This window comes from Vidua macroura, unplaced genomic scaffold, assembly GCF_024509145.1.
Source record: "Vidua macroura isolate BioBank_ID:100142 unplaced genomic scaffold, ASM2450914v1 whyUn_scaffold_146, whole genome shotgun sequence".
NCBI classification, from domain to species: domain Eukaryota; kingdom Metazoa; phylum Chordata; class Aves; order Passeriformes; family Viduidae; genus Vidua; species Vidua macroura.
The window spans coordinates 146874-168851 of record NW_026530554.1 but is presented as its reverse complement, the minus strand read 5'-3'; the positions used below and the strand labels follow the sequence as shown (position 1 = coordinate 168851).

At 52.1% G+C, this 21978-nt stretch overlaps 2 protein-coding genes, 2 long non-coding RNA genes and 2 other non-coding genes across 13 annotated transcripts; 4 read left to right on the top strand and 2 right to left on the bottom strand.

Annotated features, from left to right (window-relative positions):
• Positions 1–173: 173 nt before the first annotated feature.
• On the bottom strand, positions 174–245 carry TRNAM-CAU (transfer RNA methionine (anticodon CAU)). The gene has a single exon. It is a non-coding gene; the product is annotated as a tRNA-Met (tRNA).
• Positions 246–3534: 3289 nt separating this feature from the next.
• On the top strand, positions 3535–3616 carry TRNAS-GCU (transfer RNA serine (anticodon GCU)). Its single transcript has one exon. It is a non-coding gene; the product is annotated as a tRNA-Ser (tRNA).
• An 8229-nt stretch (positions 3617–11845) lies between these two features.
• Positions 11846–15700, top strand: LOC128802681 (zinc finger protein 436-like). Its single transcript, XM_053969237.1, has 6 exons — positions 11846–12038; positions 12102–13730; positions 14265–14372; positions 14842–15210; positions 15429–15536; positions 15646–15700. The coding sequence occupies exons 1-2, from the start codon at positions 11846–11848 to the stop codon at positions 13562–13564; spliced, it is 1656 nt and encodes a 551-aa protein (XP_053825212.1). The 3' UTR covers positions 13565–13730; positions 14265–14372; positions 14842–15210; positions 15429–15536; positions 15646–15700.
• Positions 15701–15734: 34 nt separating this feature from the next.
• LOC128802688 (uncharacterized) lies at positions 15735–19232 on the top strand. 4 transcript variants are annotated; one of them, XM_053969257.1, is made up of 8 exons: positions 15735–16266; positions 16543–16653; positions 17225–17299; positions 17535–17567; positions 18096–18281; positions 18347–18379; positions 18413–18487; positions 18887–19232. In XM_053969257.1, exons 1-8 carry the CDS (start codon positions 16174–16176, stop codon positions 18899–18901), a joined length of 621 nt encoding a protein of 206 aa, XP_053825232.1. In that variant the 5' UTR covers positions 15735–16173; the 3' UTR covers positions 18902–19232. The 4 variants fall into 4 exon arrangements, 1 of the variants encoding a protein (XP_053825232.1); XR_008435541.1 differs by lacking the exons at positions 17225–17299; positions 17535–17567; positions 18096–18281; ... (1 more) ...; positions 18413–18487; positions 18887–19232 and adding exons at positions 17643–17675; positions 18380–18401 and having other exon boundaries at positions 16543–16620; XR_008435539.1 differs by lacking the exons at positions 17225–17299; positions 18096–18281; positions 18347–18379; positions 18413–18487; positions 18887–19232 and having other exon boundaries at positions 16543–16620; positions 17535–17631.
• A 48-nt stretch (positions 19233–19280) lies between these two features.
• LOC128802693 (uncharacterized) lies at positions 19281–20042 on the bottom strand. Its single transcript, XR_008435550.1, has 5 exons — positions 20029–20042; positions 19698–19739; positions 19606–19666; positions 19488–19565; positions 19281–19298 (listed from the first exon to the last, which is right to left on the bottom strand). It is a non-coding gene; the product is annotated as an uncharacterized LOC128802693 (long non-coding RNA).
• Positions 20043–21186: 1144 nt separating this feature from the next.
• Positions 21187–21938, top strand: LOC128802689 (uncharacterized). 5 transcript variants are annotated; one of them, XR_008435543.1, is made up of 5 exons: positions 21187–21288; positions 21320–21411; positions 21464–21516; positions 21547–21655; positions 21889–21911. It is a non-coding gene; the product is annotated as an uncharacterized LOC128802689 (long non-coding RNA). The 5 variants fall into 5 exon arrangements; XR_008435544.1 differs by lacking the exons at positions 21187–21288; positions 21464–21516 and having other exon boundaries at positions 21373–21456; positions 21539–21690; positions 21907–21938; XR_008435546.1 differs by lacking the exons at positions 21187–21288; positions 21464–21516 and having other exon boundaries at positions 21373–21456; positions 21539–21743; positions 21907–21937.
• Positions 21939–21978: the final 40 nt, after the last annotated feature.

The following is a 21978-nucleotide window of genomic DNA, read 5'->3' as shown; positions in this document are numbered from 1 at the left end:
GGAAAATGTTGGGGGAAAAGGAGGGGGGAAATGGAATTAAATGGGAAATTTGAGGGGGAAATGGGAAAATTGATGGGGAAACGAGGGTGAAAATGAAAATTTGAGGAGGAAAAATGAGGAAATGGGAAGAAAAAGGGGGAAAATTTTGGGAAAATGTTGGAAAAAACGGGAACTAGCAGAGGATGGTTTCGATCCATCGACCTCTGGGTTATGGGCCCAGCACGCTCCCGCTGCGCCACTCTGCTGCTGCCGCTGGGGGGCGGCCGCGAACCCTGATCAGCCGCGCCCGTGACGTCACCGCGGCGGCGATTTTCCCGCCTTTTCTTCCCGCGCTTTTTGTTTCTTTTTTTTGTTTTTTTTTGTTTTTTTTTGTTTTTTTTTTTAATTGAATTTTCTCCTTTTTGTTTAAAATTTATTTTCCCCTTTTTATTCCATTTTAAAATTTCATTTCCCGCTTTTTAATTGAATTTTTTTCCTTTTTTAATTGAATTTTTTTCCTTTTTTTAATTGAATTTTTTTCCTTTTTTAATTGATTTTTTTTCCTTTTTTAATTGAATTTTTTTCCTTTGTTTAATTGAAGTTTTCCTTTTAAAATTGAATTTTCCTTTTTGTTTCATTTTCCCTTTTTCTTCCTTTTTATTCCTTTTTAAAATTTCATTTCCCGCTTTTTAATTGAATTTTTTTCCTTTTTTAATAATTGAATTTTTTTCCTTTGTTTAATTGAATTTTTTCCTTCTTAAATTGAATTTTCCTTTTTTTGGTTTCATTTTCCCTTTTTAAAAATTTAATTTTCCCTTTTTATTTCTTTTTTTTCTTTTTTTAAATTTAATTTCCCGCTTTTTAATTGCATTTTTTCCTTTTTTTTAATTGAATTTTTTTTCTTTTTTAATTGAATTTTTTTCCTTTTTTAATTGAATTTTTTCCCTTTGTTTAATTGAATTTTTCCTTTTTTTTAATTGAATTTTCCTTTTTTCCTGTTTCATTTTCCCTTTTTAAAATTTTATTTTTCCCCCTTTTTATTCCTTTTTTTTTCTTTTTTTTAAATTTAATTTCCCGCTTTTTAATTGAATTTTTTTCCTTTTTTAAATTGAATTTTTTCCTTTTTTAATTGAATTTTTTTCCTTTGTTTAATTGAATTTTTCCTTCTTAAATTGAATTTTCCTTTTTTTTTTTGATTCATTTTCCCTTTTTAAAAATTTCTTTTTCCCCTTTTTTATTCCTTTTTTTTCTTTTTTTTTAAATTTAATTTCCCGCTTTTTAATTGAATTTTTTCCTTTTTTTAATTGAATTTCTTTCCTTTGTTTAATTGAAGTTTTCCTTTTTTTAATTGAATTTTCCTTTTTTCTGGTTTCATTTTCCCTTTTTAAAATTTTATTTTTCCCCCTTTTTATTCCTTTTTTTTTCTTTTTTTTTTTAATTGAATTTCCCGCTTTTTAATTGAATTTTTTACTTTTTTAAATTGAATTTTTCCTTTTAAAATTGAATTTTTCTTTTTGTTTCATTTTCCCTTTTTCTTCCTTTTTATTCCTTTTTAAAATTTCATTTCCCACTTTTTAATTGAATTTTTTCCTTTTTTTAATTGAATTTTTTTCCTTTGTTTAATTGAATTTTCCTTTTTTCTTGTTTCATTTTCCCTTTTTAAAAATTTATTTTTCCCCTTTTTTATTCCTTTTTTTTTCTTTTTTTTTAAATTTAATTTCCCGCTTTTTAATTGAATTTTTTACTTTTTTAAATTGAATTTTTCCTTCTTTAAACTGAATTTTTCTTTTTGTTTCATTTTCTCTTTTTATTTCTTTTTTTTTCTTTTTTTTTAAATTTAATTTCCCGGTTTTTAATTGAATTTTTTCCCTTTGTTTAATTGAATTTTTCCTTCTTAAATTGAATTTTCCTTTTTTTTTTTGATTCATTTTCCCTTTTTAAAAATGTCTTTTTCCCTTTTTATTCCTTTTTTCCCCCTTTTTTAAATTTAATTTCCCCCTTTTAAAATTTAATTTTCCCTTTTTAAATTTAATTTCCCCTTTTTAATTTAATTTTTCCTTTTTTAAGTTTAATTTTTTCATTTTTAAATTAAATTTCCCCTTTTTTGGGTTCATTTTCCCTTTTTTTCAAATTTCTTTTTCCCCTTTTTATTTATTTTTTTCCCTTTTTTTATTTAATTTCCCCCATTTTTATTTTATTTTTTCCCGTTTTCATAATTTAATTTTTACATTTTTAAATTTATTTTTCCCTTTTTTTTGTTTCATTTTCCCTTTTTTAAATTTATTTTTCCCCTTTTTATTTCATTTTTTCCTTTTTTATTTAATTTCCCCCTCTTTAAATTTAATTTTTTTCCATTTTAAATTTAATTTTCCCTTTTTTTGCTCCATTTTCCGTTTTTTTTTAATTAAAAGTAGGAAATTGGGGGACAAAAAAGAAAAAAATTGGGATAAAAACGAGAAAATTTGGAATAAAAGGAAAAAAATTGGGGTTAAAAAAGAGAAAATTGGGAAAATTTGGGATAAAAGAGAGAAAATTTGGAATAAAAGGGAAAAAATTGGGATAAAAAAGAGAAAATTGGGGAATATTTGGGATAAAAAAAAAGGGAAAATTGGGAAAAAATTTAGATTAAAAAAATGGAATATTGGGAAAAAAGGAAAAAAATTGGGATAAAAAAGAGAAAATTGGGGAAAATTCGGGATAAAAAAAGAGAAAAATGGATAAAAATAAAAAAATGGGATAAAAAAAGACAAAATTGGGGAAAAATTTGGGATCAAAAAGAGAAAATTGGGAAAAAAGGAAAAAATTTGGGATAAAAAAAGAGAAAATTGGGGAAAATTCGGGATAAAAAAAGAGAAAATTGTGAATAAAACTTTAAAATTGGGGATAAAAAAGAGAAATTTGGGGGAAAATTGGGATAAAAAAGCGAAAATTGGTGAAAAATTCGGGATAAAAAAGAGAAAATTTGGAATAAAGGGAAAAAAAATTGGGTTAAAAAAGAGAAAATTGGGAAAAAAATGGGATAAAAGAGAGAAAATTTGGAATAAAAGGAAAAAATTGGGTTAAAAAAAGAGAAAATTGGGGAAAATTTGGGATAAAAGAGAGAAAATTTGGAATAAAAGAAATAAAAATGGGATAAAAAAAGACAAAATTGGAGAAAAATTTGGGATAAAAAAGCGAAAATTGGTGAAAAATTCGGGATAAAAAAGAGAAAATTGGTGAAAAATTCGGGATAAAAAAGAGAAAATTTGGAATAAAGGGAAAAAAAATTGGGTTAAAAAAGAGAAAATTGGGAAAAAATGGGATAAAAGAGAGAAAATTTGGAATAAAAGGAAAAAATTGGGTTAAAAAAGAGAAAATTGGGGAAAATTTGGGATAAAAAAGCGAAAATTGGGACCAAGTCCCCTCCCCCACCCCGCACTTGCCGGGGCCGGGATTCGAACCCGCGGCCTCCGCAGCCGGAGCCACGCCCCTGGCCACGCCCATAACCCCGCCCCCTGCGGCAGCCACGCCCCCTGCGGGCAGCCTATGGCGGCTGGGCGCGGGCGCGCAGCCGCGGACGAGGTGGCCGAGTGGTTAAGGCGATGGACTGCTAATCCATTGTGCTCTGCACGCGTGGGTTCGAATCCCACCCTCGTCGGGAGCCGATTTTTGGGGTGAAAAACCCGGAATTCCCGATTTTTGGGGTGGTCCCAAATCCCCCAATCCCACCCTCGTCGGGAGCCGATTTTTGGGGTGAAAAACCCGGAATTCCCGATTTTTTGGGGTGATCCCAAATCCCCCAATCCCACCCTCGTCGGGAGCCGATTTTTGGGGTGAAAAACCCGGAATTCCCGATTTTTGGGGTGATCCCAAATCCCCCAATCCCACCCTCGTCGGGAGTTCTTTTTTGGGGTGAAAAACCCGGAATTCCCGATTTTTGGGGTGATCCCAAATCCCCCAATCCCACCCTCGTCGGGAGTTCTTTTTTGGGGTGAAAAACCCGGAATTCCCGATTTTTGGGGTGATCCCAAATCCCCCAATCCCACCCTCGTCGGGAGTTCTTTTTTGGGGTGAAAAACCCGGAATTCCCGATTTTTGGGGTTGTCCCAAATTCCCCAATCCCACCCTGATCCGATAAATGCTTTTTTGGGGAAAAATTCCACATTTTCGGGTTAAATCCCCGATTTTTGGGGTTCGATCCACGATTTTGGGAGGAAATCCGTGATTTTTGGGGCGAATTCCCCGATTTTTGGGGTGAAATCCTCGATTTTTGGGGTGATCCCAAATCCCCCAATCCCACCCTCGTCGGGAGTTCCTTTTTGGGGTGAAAAACCCGGAATTCCCGATTTTTGGGGTGATCCCAAATTCCCCAATCCCACCCTGATCCGAAAATGCTTTTTTGGGGAAAAATTCCACAGTTTTGGGTGAAATCCCCGATTTTTGGGGTGAAATCCCCGATTTTGGGAGGAAATCCCCGATTTTTGGGGTGATCCCAAATCCCCCAATCCCACCCTCGTCGGGAGTTCCTTTTTGGGGTGAAAAACTCGAAATTCTCCTTTTTTGGGGTGATCCCAAATCCTGGAATCCCACCCTGACCGGAAAATTTTTTTTTTTGGGGAAAAATTCCACAGTTTTGGGTGAAATCCCCGATTTTTGGGGTGAAATCCCCGATTTTTGGGGTGAAATCCCCGATTTTTGGGATGATCCCAAATCCCCCAATCCCACCCTGATTGGAAAATGGGTTTTTTTGGGGGGGTGAAATCCCCGATTTTGGGGTGAAATCCCCGATTTTCAGCTGAAATTCCCGGGTTTGGAGGAAAAATTCCCGATTTTGGGGTTCAATTCCCAATTTTTGGGGTGATCCCAAAGCCTCCAACCCCACCCTGACCGGGAAAATGCTTTTTTTGGGGAAAATTTCCACATTTTTGGGGTGAAATCCCGGATTTTTGGGGTGATCCCAAATCCCCCAATCCCACCCTGATCGGAAAATGGGTTTTTTTTTGGGGTGAAATCCCGAATTTTGGGTTCAATCCCCGATTTTTGGGGTGATCCCAAATCCTGGAATCCCACCCTGATCGGAAAATGCTTTTTTGGGGAAAAAAAATCCACATTTTTGGGTGAAATTCCCAATTTTTGGGGTTCAATCCCCGATTTTTGGGATGATCCCAAATCCTGGAATCCCACCCTAATCGGAAAATGCTTTTTTGGGGAAAAAATCCACATTTTTGGGTGAAATCCCCGATTTTGGGGTGAAATCCCCGGTATTTGGGGTTAAATCCTTGATTTTTGGGATTAAATCCCCGATTTTTGGGGGTTCAATTCTCGATTTTTGGGGTTAAATCCCGGTTTTTGGAGAAAAATTCACCATTTTTGGGATTAAATCCCCGATTTTTGGGGGTGAATTTCCCGATTTTCGGGGTTCAATCCCCGATTTTTGGCGGGAAATCCCCGATTTTTGGCGGGAAATCCCCGATTTTTGGCGGGAAATCCCCGATTTTCGGCGTTGAATCCCCGATTTTTGGCGGGAAATCCCCGGGTTTTGGCGGGAAATCCCCGATTTTCGGGGTTCAATCCCCGATTTTTGGCGGGAAATCCCCGATTTTCGGGGTTCAATCCCCGATTTTTGGCGGGAAATCCCCGATTTTCGGGGTTCAATCCCCGATTTTTGGCGGGAAATCCCCGGGTTTTGGCGGGAAATCCCCGATTTTGGGATCCCCCTCTCCTTAAAATTCCCCTTTAAAATTCCCCCAAATCCCCCCCCAGTCCCTCCCAGTCCCTCCCAGTTCATCCCAGTTCCCGCCATAGCCCCGCCCCTTCCTGCAGTGACGTCATCGCGCGCGAGCGCGGCCGGAAGTGGCTCCGGGGGCGGCGGCGGCGCCCGGTGAGAACTGGGAGAGACTGGGATGGACTGGGATGGACTGGGATGGACTGGGATGGACTGGGATAAACTGGGATGGGTTGGGAGAGACTGGGATAAACTGGGATAAACTGGGATGGACTGGGAGGGACTGGGATGGACTGGGAGGGACTGGGATGGAACTGGGATGGAACTGGGATGGACTGGGATAAACTGGGATGGACTGGGATGGACTGGGATGGATTGGGATAAACTGGGATGGACTGGGAGAGACTGGGATGGACTGGGAGGGACTGGGATGGAACTGGGATGGACTGGGATGAACTGGGATAAACTGGGATGGACTGGGAGGGACTGGGATGGACTGGGATGAACTGGGAGAGACTGGGATAAACTGGGATAAACTGGGATGGATTGGGAGGGACTGGGAGGGACTGGGATGGAACTGGGATAAACTGGGATGGACTGGGATAAACTGGGATAAACTGGGAGAGACTGGGATGGAACTGGGATGGACTGGGAGGGACTGGGATGGACTGGGATAAACTGGGATAAACTGGGATTTACTGGGGGAGTTCCCAGGGGTTCCCCAGTCCCAGCTCGGGCCGTTCCCAAGCGGATCCCAAATCCCGAATCCCGAATTTTGGGGTCTCAAATCCCAAATTTTGGGGTCTTAAATCCTGAATTTTGGAGATCCCAAATCCCGAATTTTGGGATCACAAATCCCAAATTTTTGGGTCTCAAATCCTGAATTTGGGGGGGTCACAAATCCTGATATTTGGGATCCCAAATCCCGAATTTTGGGGTCTCAAATCCCGAATTTTGGGGATCCCAAATCACAAATTTTAGGGATCCCAATTCCCGAATTTTTGGGGTTTCAAATCCTGATATTTGGGATCCCCAATCCCAAATGTTGAGGTTTCAAATCCTGAATTTTGGAATTCCCAAATCCCGAATTTTGGAGTCTCAAATCCCAAATTTTGGGATCCCAAACCCATCCCGGGAGATCCCTGTGGGATCCCAATTCCCAAATTCCACCTCAGAGGATCCCAAATCCCAATCCAAGGAATTCCCAAATCCCAAGTCCCGTCCAAGGGGATCCCAAATCCCAAATCTGATCCCAGGGAATTCCCAAATCCCAAAATCCCCGTCAGGGAATTCCCAAATCCCAAATTCCAGCTCGGAGGATCCCAAATCCTGACCCAGGGAATTCCCAAATCCCAAACTCCATCCCAAGGGATCCCAAATTCCACCTCGGAGGATCCCAGATCCCAAATCCTGTCCAAAGGAATTCCCAAATCCGAAATCCCATCCTGGGGGATCCCAAATCCTGACCCAGGGAATTCCCAACTCCCAAAATCCATCCCAAGGGATTCCAAACCCCAAATTCATCCCGTGGGATCCCAAATCCCATCCCAGGGAATTCCCAAATCCCAAATTCTAGCTCGGAGCATCCCAAAACCCAAATCCCGACCCAGGGAATTCCCAAATCCCAAATTCCCCATCAGGGGATCCCAAATTCCATCCCAGGGAATTCCCAAATCCCCAAACCCCGAATCCCATCCTGGGGGATCCCAGATCCCAAATCCCATCCCAAGGAATTCCCAAATTCCAGCTCGGAGGATCCCAAGCCCCAGGGATTCCACCTTGGATCCCAAATTCCACCTTGGAGGAATTCCCAAATCCCAAATCCCAACCCAGGGAATTCCCAAATCCCAAATTCCACCTCAGGGAATTCCCAAATCCAAAATCCCATCCCGGGGGATCCCAAACCCCAAATTGGATCCCAGGGAATTCCCAAATCCCAAATCCCAAAATCCATCCCAAGGGATTCCAAACCCCAAATCCATCCTGAGGGATCCCAAATCCTTGACCCAGGGAATTCCCAAATTCCCCCTGAGAGGATCCCAAATTCCAGCCCAGGGAATTCCCAAATCCCAAATTCCAGCCCAGGGAATTCCCAAATCCCAAACCCCGAATCCCATCCTGGGGGATCCCAAACCCCAAATCGGATCCCAGGGAATTCCCAAATCCCAAATTCCCCCTCAGGGGATCCCAAATCCCAGAGATCCTGACAGGATCCCGAATCCCATCCCAGGGAATTCCCAAATCCCAAATTCCCCATCAGGGGATCCCAAATTCCAGCTCGGAGGATCCCAAACCCCAAATCCCATCCCGGGGGATCCCAAATCCCAAATTCCAGCTTGGAGGATCCCAAATCAAATCCCAGGGAATTCCCAAATCCCAAACCCTAAATCCCGACCCAGAGAATTTCCAAATTCCACTTTAGGGGATCCCAAATTCCATCCCAGGGAATTCCCAAATCCCAAATTTTGGGGCATCCTTTGAGGCATCAAAATTCCCAAAATTCCGATCCCAGATTTTGGGATTTTGGACCCTGGTGGTGCCATCAAAATTCCTGGAATTCCCATCTGGGATTTTGGGATTTGGGGTCTCCTCGGAACTGTCAGAATTCCCAAAATTCTGGTCCCAGATTTTGGGATTTGGGGCCTCCTCAGAGCTGTTGGAATTCCCGCAATTCCAGACCTGGATTTTGGGATTTTGGGCCTCTTAGATGGTTCTGGAATTCCCAGAATTCTGATCCCAAATTTTGGGATTTGGGGCCTCCTCAGTTGCACCAGAATTCCCAAAATTCCGCTCCCAGGTTTTGGGGTTTTGGGCCTCCTCGGAGCCGTTGGAATTCCCAAAATTCCGCTCCGAGATTTTGGGATCCTGGATGATTTTGGGATTTTCGGAACTGCTCAAATTCTTTGGAATTCCCGAATTTTTTTGGTCCTTCCTGGGATTGTTTGGATCCCCCGGCTCCGCCCGGGGTGGGTCTCGAGGGGATCCCAAAATCCAGCTCGGAATTCCCAAAGGGATCCCAAAATCCATTCCAGGGAATTCCCAAAGGGATCCCAAAATCCATCCCTGGGAATTCCCGAAGGGATCCCAAAATTCAACTCAAGGGATCCCCAAATCCATCCCAGAGAATTCCCGAGGGGATCCCAAAATTCAGCTCCAGGGATCCCCAAATCCAGCTCAGAATTCCCAAAGGGATCCCAAATCCATTCCAGGATCCCCAAATCCACCTCAGGGTGTTCCTGGGATTCCCCAAATCCCATTCAGAATTCCTGAGGGGATCCCCAAATTCAGCTCAAGGGATCTCCAAATCCAGCCCAGGGAATTCCCAAAGGGATCCCAAAATCCATTCCAGGGGGGATCCCCAAATCCATCCCTGGGAATTCCCAAAGGGATCCCAAATCCGTTCCAGGATCCCCAAATCCACTTTAAGGCGTTCCTGTGGTTCCCCAAATCCCATTCAGAATTCCCGAGGGGATCCCAAAATCCATCCCAGGGAATTCCTGAGGGGATCCCCAAATTCAGCTTAAGGGATCTCCAAATCCAGCCCAGGGAATTCCCAAAGGGATCCCAAAATTCAACTCAAGGGATCCCCAAATCCCACTCAGGGAATTCCCAAAGGGATCCCAAATCCATTCCAGGATCCCCAAATCCACCTCAGGGCATTCCCGGGATTCCCCAAATCCCATTCAGAATTCCCGAGGGGATCCCCAAAATCCATCCCAGGGAATTCCCACAGGGACCCCAAATCCATCCCAGGGAATTCCCAGTGGGATCCCGAAATTCAACTCATGGGATCCTCAAATCCGTGTGGGGGGATCCCCAAATCCCACTCAGAAAATTCCTGAAGGGATCCCCAAATTCAGCTCCAGGAGTTTCCAAGGGGATCCCAAAATCCCGCTCGGAATTCCCAAAGGGATCCCAAATCCGTTCCAGGACCCCCAAATCCACCTCAGGGCGTTCCCGGGATTCCTCAAATCCCATTCAGAATTCCCAAGGGGATCCCCAAAATCCATCCCAGGGAATTCCTGAGGGGATCCCCAAATTCAGCTCAAGGAATCCCCAAATCCCAATCAGGGAATTCCCGAGGGGATCCCAAATTCACTTTAGGGCGTTCCCGGGATTCCCCAAATCCATCCCAGGGAATTCCCGAGGGGACCCCAAATCCATTCCAGGGGGGATCCCCAAATTCAGCTCCAGGAGTTTCCAAGGGGATCCCAAAATCCAGCTCGGAATTCCCAAAGGGATCCCAAATCCGTTCCAGGATCCCCAAATCCACCTCAGGGCGTTCCCGGGATTCCCCAAATCCCATTCAGAATTCCCAAGGGGATCCCCAAATTCAGCTCAAGGGATCCCCAAATCCCTCCCTGGGAATTCCCAAAGGGATCTGAAAATTCAACTCATGGGATCCCCAAATCCAACTCAGGGAATTCCCACAGGGACCCCAAATCCAGTCCAGGGGGGATCCCCAAATCCAGCTCGGAATTCCCAAAGGGATCCCAAATCCATTCCAGGACTCCCAAATCCACCTCAGGGCGTTCCCAGGATTCCTCAAATCCCATTCAGAATTCCCGAGGGGATCCCCAAAATCCATCCCAGGGAATTCCCGAGGGGACCCCAAATCCCAGTCCAGGGAGATTCCCAATTTGGGAGTCCCCAGATCCCGCTCTGGAGATTTCCGGGTGGGGATCCCCAAAATCCTGCTCGGAATTCCCAAAGGGATCCCCAAATTCAGCTCCAGGAGATTCCAAAGTGGATCCCAAATCCATTTCAGGAGATTCCCAAAGCGGATTCCCACATCCCACTCCGGGGAGATTCCCAGTTTGGGGATCCCCAAATCCATCCCTGGGAATTCTCAAAGGGATCCCAAATCCATTCCAGGACCCCCAAATCCACCTCAGGGCGTTCCCGGGATTCCTCAAATCCCATTCAGAATTCCCGAGGGGATCCCAAAATCCATCCCAGGGAATTCCTGAGGGGATCCCCAAATTCAGCTCAAGGAATCCCCAAATCCCAATCAGGGAATTCCCGAGGGGATCCCAAATTCACTTTAGGGCGTTCCCGGGATTCCCCAAATCCATCCCAGGGAATTCCTGAGGGGACCCCAAATCCATTCCAGGGGGGATCCCCAAATTCAGCTCCAGGAGTTTCCAAGGGGATCCCAAAATCCAGCTCGGAATTCCCAAAGGGATCCCAAATCCATTCCAGGATCCCCAAATCCACCTCAGGGCGTTCCTGGGATTCCCCAAATCCCATTCAGAATTCCCGAGGGGATCCCCAAAATCCATCCCAGGGAATTCCCAAGGGGATCCCCAAATTCAGCTCAAGGGATCCCCAGATCCAGCTCAGAATTCCCAAAGTGGATCCCAAATCCCGCTCCGTGGAGATTCCCAATTTGGGAATCCCTGAATCCTCCTCAGAAGATTCCCAGGGGGATCCCCAAATTCATCTCCAGGAGTTTCCAAGGGGATCCCCAAATCCAGCCCAGGGAATTCCCGAGGGGATCCCCAAATTCACCTCATGGGATCCTCAAATCCATTCCAGGGGGGATCCCCAAATCCCACTCAGGGAATTCCCAAAGGGATCCCAAATCCATTCCAGGATCCCCAAATCCACCTCAGGGCGTTCCCGGGATTCCCCAAATCCCATTCAGAATTCCCGAGGGGATCCCAAATTCACTTTAGGGCGTTCCCGGGATTCCCCAAATCCATCCCAGGGAATTCCCGAGGGGACCCCAAATCCATTCCAGGGGGGATCCCCAAATTCAGCTCCAGGAGTTTCCAAGGGGATCCCAAAATCCCACTCAGGGAATTCCCAAAGGGATCCCAAATCCATTCCAGGACCCCCAAATCCACCTCAGGGTGTTCCCGGGATTCCCCAAATCCCATTCAGAATTCCCGAGGGGATCCCAAAATCCATCCCAGGGAATTCCTGAGGGGATCCCCAACTCCTGCTCGGACTTCCCAAGGGAATTCCCAATTCCTCACCTGTCTCACCTGTCTCACCTGTCCTCACCTGTTCCACCTGTCCTCACCTGTCTCACCTGTCTCACCTGTCCTCACCTGTTCCACCTGTCCCACCTGTCTCACCTGTCCTCACCTGTCTCACCTGTCTCACCTGTCCTCACCTGTCTCACCTGTCCCCATTCCCTCTTCTCCAGGTGTGGCCATGGAGGGGCTGCGGGGCCGGGACCCCCCCTTTGCCCAGGTGATCCCTCACCTGTCCGAGGAGGAGGAGGAGGAGGAGGAGGAGCAGCCAGGTGAGGAGGAGGAAGGGCCAGGTGAGGAAGGAACTGGTGAAGAACCAGGTGAGGAGGAAGATGCAGGTGAGGAGGAAGATCCAGGTGAGGAGGAAGAACCAGGTGAGGAAGAAGAACCAGGTGAGGAAGATGCAGGTGATGAAGATGCAGGTGAGGAAGACCCAGGTGAGGAAGAAGACCCAGGTGATGAAGACCCAGGTGATGAAGATGCAGGTGAGGAAGAAGACCCAGGTGATGAAGATGCAGGTGATGATGAAGACCCAGGTGATGAAGATGCAGGTGAAGGGAACCCAGGTGACGACGACGACGACCCCGAGCCAGGTGCGGCCCGCCAGGTGCGCCCCTCTCCAGGTGACCCCTCCACCTCCCGCCTCCGCCGGCCCCGCCTTTACCTGCGGCCACGCCCAGCCGTGGAAGAGCCCGGCCCCTCCCACCTGCAGGCGCCCTGGGACCACCCAGGTGCGCCGGGGGCCGCCTCACCTGAGCCAGGTGCGCCGGCCTTCGTGCAGCTCATCGACGAGCGCGGCGTCTACTCCACGGCCAAGCTGGTGCTGGGCGGCCGCTCAGGTGCGCCAGGTGCGCCAGGTGAGGAGGACGACGAGGACGAAGAAGAGCGCCGAGCCCCGCCCGAGGAGGAAGAGGAGGAGGAGGAAGAGCTCCCCGCTCACCTGGAGATCCGCCAGGTGATCGTGGCCGAGAAGCCCTTCCAGTGCCCCGTGTGCCACAAGGGCTTCAAGCGCACCTGGGAGCTGCTGAGCCACCAGGTGGTGCACACCGAGGCGCGGCCCTACACCTGCCACCTGTGCCGCGCCACCTTCAAGCGCCACTCGGACTTCAAGAGCCACGGGCTGGTGCACACGGAGGAGCGGCCGCACAGGTGCGACCTGTGCGGGAAGCGCTTCAAGCGCTCCTCCAACCTGCAGGAGCACCGCCGCATCCACAGCGGCGAGCGCCCCTTCACCTGCCCCAGGTGCGCCAAGGGCTTCAAGACGCCCTACGAGCGCCAGCGCCACGCCCTGACCCACCTGGCGGCCGAGAAGCCCTTCAGGTGCGGCGAGTGCGGCAAGGATTTCCCGGCGGCCAACGCGCTGCTGCTGCACCGGCGGCACAGGTGCCAGGACAAGCCGCACACCTGCGGCGTCTGCGGGAAGCGCTTCACCTACGGCCACTCCCTGAAGGTGCACGAGCGCGTGCACACGGGCGACCGGCCCTTCAGGTGCGCGCTCTGCGGCAAGGCCTTCAAGCAGAGCAACGCGCTGGCCTCGCACGAGCGCGTGCACACAGGTGAGCGCCCCTTCGCCTGCCGCACCTGCGGCAAGGCCTTCAAGCAGTCGTCCTACCTGGCCATCCACCAGCGGGCGCACACGGGCGAGCGGCCCTACAGGTGCGAGGCGTGCGGCAAGGCGTTCGCCCGGCCCTCGCTGCTGCTGCAGCACCGGCGCGTGCACAGCCAGGTGAGGCCGCACCAGTGCGGCCACTGCCACAAGTTCTTCAAGGACCTGGCGTACCTGGCCGTGCACGAGAAGGTGCACACAGGTGAGACGCCCTACAAGTGCGGCGTGTGCGCCAAGGGCTTCGCGCACCCCTCCAACCTGCTGCAGCACCAGCGCGTGCACCGCGACACCTGAGCCGCGCGCCAGGTGAGCGCCTGTGCTCACCCGGAAAGGTGCGGCGTCCTCGGCCGAGCGCCGTGGGCGGAGCCCCAGGTGAGAGGACTCGGTGGCTGTGAGCCCCGACAGGTGTGCACCCCAAAACTGCAGCAGGAACACCTGGACTGCAACACCTGAGCTCCAGGTGAGGGGACTCATTACGTGTGAGCCCGGACAGGTGTGGACCCCAAAAATTTCCTGTGGAACCCAAAAAGGTGCAGCAGCAACACCTGGACTGCAACACCTGAGCCCCAGGTGAGGGGACTCATTACCTGTGAGCCTGGACAGGTGTGGGAACCCAAAAATCTTCTGTGGACTCCAAAACTGCAGCAGCAACACCTGGACTGCAACACCTGAGCCCCAGGTGTGGGAACCCCAGAACTGCACACCTGGACAGGTGCGGCTCCAGCACCGGCGGCCCCGCCAGGTGAGGCCGCACCAGTGCGGCCACTGCCACAAGTTCTTCAAGGACCTGGCGTACCTGGCCGTGCACGAGAAGGTGCACACAGGTGAGACGCCCTACAAGTGCGGCGTGTGCGCCAAGGGCTTCGCGCACCCCTCCAACCTGCTGCAGCACCAGCGCGTGCACCGCGACACCTGAGCCGCGCGCCAGGTGAGCGCCTGTGCTCACCCGGAAAGGTGCGGCGTCCTCGGCCGAGCGCCGTGGGCGGAGCCCCAGGTGAGAGGACTCGGTGGCTGTGAGCCCCGACAGGTGTGCACCCCAAAAATGGAGTTTGGACCCCAAAACTGCAGCCGGAACACCTGGACTGCAACACCTGAGCTCCAGGTGAGGGGACTCATTACCTGGGAGCCTGGACAGGTGTGGACCGCAAAAATTTCCTGTGGAACCCAAAAAGGTGCAGCAGCAACACCTGGACTGCAGCACCTGAGCCCCAGGTGTGGGGACTCCAGAACTGCACACCTGGACAGGTGCGGACTCCAAAAATCTCCTGTGGAACCCAAAACTGCAGCAGCAACACCTGGACTGCAACACCTGAGCCCCAGGTGTGGAGACTACAGAACTGCACACCTGGACAGGTGTGGAACCCAAAAATCTCCTGTGGAACCCAAAAAGGTGCAGCAAGAACACCTGGACTGCAATACCTGAGCCCCAGGTGTGGGAACCCCGGAACTGCACACCTGGACAGGTGTGGGAATCCCAGAACTGCACACCTGGACAGGTGTGGACTCCAAAAATCTCCTGTGGGCTCCGAAACTGCAGCAGCAACACCTGGACTGCAACACCTGAGCTCCAGGTGAGAGGACTCATTACCTGTGAGCCCGGACAGGTGTGGACCCCAAAAATGGAGTTTGGACCCCAAAACTGCAGCAGCAACACCTGGACTGTGGCACCTGAGCCCCAGGTGTGGGAACCGCAGAACTGCACACCTGGACAGGTGTGGACCCCAAAAATCTCCTGAATGGAGCCTGGTAGGCTCCAGAACTGCAGCAGCAACACCTGAACTGCAACACCTGAGCCCCAGGTGAGGGGACTCATTACGTGTGAGCCCGGACAGGTGTGGACCCCAAAAATGGAGTTTGGACCCCAAAACTGCAGCAGGAACACCTGGACTGCGACACCTGAGCCCCAGGTGTGGGGACTCATTACCTGTGAGCCTGGACAGGTGTGGGAACCGAAAAATTTCCTGTGGAACCCAAAACTGCAGCAGGAACACCTGGACTGCAGCACCTGAGCCCCAGGTGTGGGGACTCCAGAACTGCACACCTGGACAGGTGTGGGAACCCAAAAATCTCCTGTGGAACGTAAAACTGCAGCAGCAACACCTGGACTGCGACACCTGAGCTCCAGGTGAGAGGACTCGGTGGCTGTGAGCCCCGACAGGTGTGCACCCCAAAAATGGAGTTTGGACCCCAAAACAGCAGCAGGAACAGCTGGACTGCGACACCTGAGCCCCAGGTGAGGGGACTCATTACCTGTGAGCCTGGACAGGTGTGGGAACCGAAAAATTTCCTGTGGAACCCAAAACTGCAGCAGGAACACCTGGACTGCAACACCTGAACCTCAGGTGTGGGAACCGCAGAACTGCACACCTGGACAGGTGTGGAACCCAAAAATCTCCTGTGGAACCCAAAAAGGTGCAGCAGAAGCACCTGGACTGCAGCACCTGAGCCCCAGGTGTGGGAACCCCAGAACTGCACACCTGGACAGGTGCGGCCCCAGCACCGGCGGCCCCGCCAGGTGAGGCCGCACCAGTGCGGCCACTGCCACAAGTTCTTCAAGGACCTGGCGTACCTGGCCGTGCACGAGAAGGTGCACACAGGTGAGACGCCCTACAAGTGCGGCGTGTGCGCCAAGGGCTTCGCGCACCCCTCCAACCTGCTGCAGCACCAGCGCGTGCACCGCGACACCTGAGCCGCGCGCCAGGTGAGCGCCTGTGCTCACCCGGAAAGGTGCGGCGTCCTCGGCCGAGCGCCGTGGGCGGAGCCCCAGGTGAGAGGACTCGGTGGCTGTGAGCCCCGACAGGTGTGGACCCCAAAACTGCAGCAGGAACACCTGGAATGTGACACCTGAGCACCAGGTGAGAGGACTCGGTGGCTGTGAGCCCCGACAGGTGTGGACCCCAAAAATGGAGTTTGGACCCCAAAATAGCAGCAGGAACAGCTGGACTGCGACACCTGAGCCCCAGGTGAGGGGACTCATTACCTGTGAGCCTGGACAGGTGTGGGAACCGAAAAATCGCCTGTGGACCTCAAAACTGCAGCAGGAACACCTGGACTGCAACACCTGAACCTCAGGTATGGGAACCGCAGAACTGCACACCTGGACAGGTGTGGAACCCAAAAATCTCCTGTGGAACCCAAAAAGGTGCAGCAGAAGCACCTGGACTGCAACACCTGAACCTCAGGTGTGGGAACCCAAAAAGGTGCAGCAGGAACACCTGGACTGCAACACCTGAGCCCCAGGTGAGGAGACTCATTACCTGGAGCCTGGACAGGTGTGGGAACCCAAAAATCGCCTGTGGACCTCAAAAAGGTGCAGCAGCAACACCTGGACTGTGACACCTGAGCCCCAGGTGTGGGGACTCCAGAACTGCACACCTGGACAGGTGTGGGAATCCAAAAATCGCCTGTGGACTCCAAAACTGCAGCAGCAACACCTGGACTGCAACACCTGAGCCCCAGGTGTGGGAACCCAAAAAGGTGCAGCAGCAACACCTGGACTGCAACACCTGAGCCCCAGGTGTGGGAACCCCAGAACTGCACACCTGGACAGGTGCGGCCCCAGCACCCGCGTGCACAGCCAGGTGAGGCCGCACCAGTGCGGCCACTGCCACAAGTTCTTCAAGGACCTGGCGTACCTGGCCGTGCACGAGAAGGTGCACACAGGTGAGACGCCCTACAAGTGCGGCGTGTGCGCCAAGGGCTTCGCGCAGCCCTCCAACCTGCTGCAGCACCAGCGCGTGCACCGCGACACCTGAGCCGCGCGCCAGGTGAGCGCCTGTGCTCACCCGGAAAGGTGCGGCGTCCTCGGCCGAGCGCCGTGGGCGGAGCCCCAGGTGAGAGGACTCGGTGGCTGTGAGCCCCGACAGGTGTGCACCCCAAAACTGCAGCAGGAACACCTGGACTGCAACACCTGAGCTCCAGGTGAGGGGACTCGGTGGCTGTGAGCCCCGACAGGTGTGGACCCCAAAAATGGAGTTTGGACCCCAAAACTGCAGCAGGAACACCTGGACTGCGACACCTGAGCCTCAGGTGTGGGAATCCCAGAACTGCACACCTGGACAGGTGCGGACTCCAAAAATCTCCTGTGGAACGTAAAACTGCAGCAGCAACACCTGAGCCCCAGGTGTGGGAACCCCGGAACTGCACACCTGGACAGGTGTGGGAACCCCAGTACTGCACACCTGGACAGGTGTGGACTCCAAAAATCTCCTGTGGGCTCCGAAACTGCAGCAGCAACACCTGGACTGCAACACCTGAACCTCAGGTGAGGGGACTCATTACCTGTGAGCCCGGACAGGTGTGGACCCCAAAAATGGAGTTTGGACCCCCAAACTGCAGCAGCAACACCTGGACTGCAACACCTGAGCCCCAGGTGTGGGAATCCCAGAACTGCACACCTGGACAGGTGAGGGGCCTGGAACTGCACACCTGGACAGGTGTGGGAACCCAAAAATCTCCTGTGGAACCCAAAACTGCAGCAGCAACACCTGGACTGCAACACCTGAGCCCCAGGTGTGGGGACTCCAGAACTGCACACCTGGACAGGTGTGGGGATTCCAGAACTGCACACCTGGACAGGTGTGGACCCCAAAAATCTCCTGTGGAACCCAAAACTGCAGCAGCAACACCTGGACTGCGACACCTGAGCTCCAGGTGAGGGGACTCATTACCTGTGAGCCCTGACAGGTGTGGACCCCAAAAATGGAGTTTGGACCCCAAAACTGCAGCAGCAACACCTGGACTGTGGCACCTGAGCCCCAGGTGTGGGAACCCCAGAACTGCACACCTGGACAGGTGAGGGGCCTGGAACTGCACACCTGGACAGGTGTGGGAACCCAAAAATCTCCTGTGGAACCCAAAAAGGTGCAGCAGGAACACCTGGACTGCAACACCTGAGCCTCAGGTGTGGGGACTCCAGAACTGCACACCTGGGCAGGTGTGGACTCCAAAAATCTCCTGTGGACTCCAAAACTGCAGCAGCAACACCTGGACTGCAACACCTGAACCTCAGGTGAGGGACTCCAGAAATGCACACCTGGACAGGTGTGGGAACCCTGGAACTGCACACCTGGGCAGGTGTGGGAACTCCAGAACTGCACACCTGGACAGGTGTGGGAACCCCGGAACTGCACACCTGGACAGATGTGGACTCCAAAAATCTCCTGTGGGCTCCGAAACTGCAGCAGCAACACCTGGACTGCAACACCTGAGCCCCAGGTGAGGGGACTCATTACCTGTGAGCCCGGACAGGTGTGGACCCCAAAAATGGAGTTTGGACCCCAAAACTGCAGCAGCAACACCTGGACTGTGGCACCTGAGCCCCAGGTGTGGGAATCCCAGAACGGCACACCTGGACAGGTGAGGGGCCTGGAACTGCACACCTGGACAGGTGTGGGAACCCAAAAATCTCCTGTGGAACCCAAAAAGGTGCAGCAAGAACACCTGGACTGCAACACCTGAGCCCCAGGTGTGGGGACTCCAGAACTGCACACCTGGACAGGTGTGGGAACTCCAGAACTGCATCCCAGGACAGGTGAGGGGCCTGGAACTGCACACCTGGACAGGTGTGGGAACCCCAAAATCTGCAACACCTGGACAGCAACACCTGAGCTACAGGTGAGGGGATCCTGACCAGGTGTGAACCCCAAAATCTGCAACACCTGGACAGCAACACCTGAGCTACAGGTGAGGCATCCCCGGCCAGGTGTGAACCCCAAAACCTGCAACACCTGAGGCACAAGTGAGGGGATCCCGGCCAGGTGTGGCCCCAAAAAATCTTCCTCATCTGCACCTGAAGCACCTGAGCCCCAGGTGAGGGACTGCTGGACAGGTGTGACCCCCAGACTCCGCAGAACCTGAGGCACAGGTGAGGGGTCACACCTGAGCTGTGACGTCACCAACAGCGGACGAGGAACTGAGGGACCCCCACGGTTCACCTGTGGCCAGGTGTGACCCCAGCGCTGCGAGGTCTCACCTGGGCACTCACCTGAGCCCAGGATGGACTGGTGCGGATGGGACAGGTGCACACCTGGATGGGGCGGGTGCACACCTGGATGGGGCGGGTGCACACCTGGATGGGACGGGTGCACACCTGAATGGGGCAAGTGCACACCTGGATGGGGTGTGTGCACACCTGGATGGGGCAGGTGCACACCTGGATGAGGTGTGTGCACACCTGGGTGGGACAGGTGCACACCTGGATGAAGTGTGTGCACACCTGGATGGGGCGGGGCCTTTCCAGGGCCTGGATTTTCCCTCTTGGAGAATGGGACAGGGACAGCTCACCTGGGCACACCTGAGCTTACCTGAGCACACCTGAGCACACCTGGGCACACCTGAGCACAGCTGAGCTTACCTCAGCATACCTGGGGCACACATGAGCTCACATGGGCAAATCTGAGCTTACCTGACCTTACATGGGGCACACCTGAGCTCACCTGGGGCACACCTGAACACACTTGGGGCACACCTGGGGCACACCTGAGCTCACCTGGGCACACGAGCTCACCTGCGGCACACCTGAACACACTTGGGGCACACATGGGGCACACCTGAGCTCCTCTGGGGCACACCTGAGCTCACCTGGAGCACACCTGGAGCACACCTGAGATCACCTGGGGATACCTGATCATACCTGGGGCACACCTGAGCTCCTCTGGGGCACAACTGAACACACCTGGGCACACCTGGAGCACACCTGAGATCACCTGGACTCACCTGGACACACCTGGGGCACACTGAACACACCTGGGGCACACCTGAGCTCACCTGGGGCACACCTGGAGCACACCTGAGCTCACCTGGGGCACACCTGGGCACACCTGGGGCACACCTGTCTCACCTGGGGCACACCTGTCTCACCTGTCCCACCTTTCCGGGCGGTACCTGTAGCGCTGGGGGCGGGGCACACCTGGATCGTTCATTAAAGGATCGTTAATCGATGACGTCATCGCCAATCTCACCTGAGTCACACCTGGAGCTCCGGGGGCGGAGTCACTGGACAGGTGGGGGAGGGGGAGACCCCAAAATCCACACCTGGGGGGGCGGGGCCTCCCAAAATCCACATCTGGGGGGGCGGGGCCTCCCAAAATTCACACCTGGGGGGGTGGGAACACCTGAGATTCACACCTGAGTGGGCGGGGCCTCCCAAAATTCACACCTGGGGGGGTTGGAACCTCCCAAAATCCACACCTGGGGGGGCGGGGGCTCCCAAAATTCACACCTGGTGGGATTGGGACCTTCCAAAATTCACACCTGTCCCACCTGGGGGGGGTGGGGAACCCCCAAAATTCACACCTGGAGGGCGGGGCAACCCCCGAAATTGACACCTGTGACACCTGGAGGGGTGGGGACACCTGAGAGTCACACCTGGGGGGGTTGGGATTCCCCACAGTCACACCTGTCACACCTGGGGGGGTTGGGATTCCCCACAGTCACACCTGTCACACCTGGGGGGGGGTGGGGAATCCCCAAAATCCACACCTGGAGGGTTTGGGACCTCCCAAAATTCACACCTGAGGGGGTGGGAACACCTGAGATTCACACCTGAGTGGGCGGGGCCTCCCAAAAGTCACACCTGGAGGGTTGGAACCTCCCAAAATTCACACTGGGGGGGCGGGGCCTCCCAAATTCACACCTGGGGGGTTTGGGAACACCTGAGATTCACACCTGGATGGATGGAGTACCCCAAAATTCACACCTGAGTGGGTGGGAACCCCCAAAATTCACACCTGGGGGGTTTGGGAACACCTGAGATTCACACCTGAGTGGGTGGGGCCTCCTGAAATTCACACCTGTCACACCTGGGGGGTTTGGAAACACCTGAGATTCACACCTGGGCATTTGGGAACCCCCACATTCACACCTGTCACACCTGGAGGGGGGTGGGGCCATCAAAACTCACACCTGGAGGCTCCAGACGCCATTTTTTATTGATTCACCTGCTCAGGTGAGCGGGGGACACCTGAGCCCCGCAGGTGCTGCCAAGGGGGGGGGAGGGGCCAGGTGAGAGCGGCCAGGTGAGAGATTCCAGGTGAGTGAGGATTCCAGGTGAGAGCGGCCAGGTGAGGATTCCAGGTGAGAGTGGCCAGGTGAGGTTAAGGTGAGAGATTCCAGGTGAAGATTGTGGGTGAAGATTCCAGGTGAGAGCGGCCAGGTGAGGATTCCAGGTGAAGATTCCAGGTAAGGTTCCAGGTGAGAGTGGCCAGGTGAGGATTCCAGGTGAGGATTCCAGGTGAGGATTCCAGGTGAGGATTCCAGGTGAGTGAGGATTCCAGGTGAGAGGTCCAGGTATGAGGTTCACGTGAGAGGCGCCAGGTGAGGTTCAGGTGAGGATTCCAGGTGAAGATTCCAGGTAAGGTTCCAAGTGAGAGCGGCCAGGTGAGAGTGGCCAGGTGAGAGCAGCCAGGTGAGGATTCCAGGTGAAGATTGCAGGTGAAGATTCCAGGTGAGAGCGGCCAGGTGAGGATTCCAGGTGAAGATTCCAGGTGAGGATCCAGGTGAGGTTCCAGGTGAGGATTCCAGGTGAAGATTGCAGGTGAAGATTGCAGGTGAGGATTCCAGGTGAGAGTGGCCAGGTGAGGTTCAGGTGAGGATCAGGTGAAGATTCCAGGTGAGAGAGGCCAGGTGAGGTTCAGGTGAGGATTCCAGGTGAGAGCGGCCAGGTGAGAGGGATTGCAGGTGAGAGGCTCAGGTGAGGATTTCAGGTG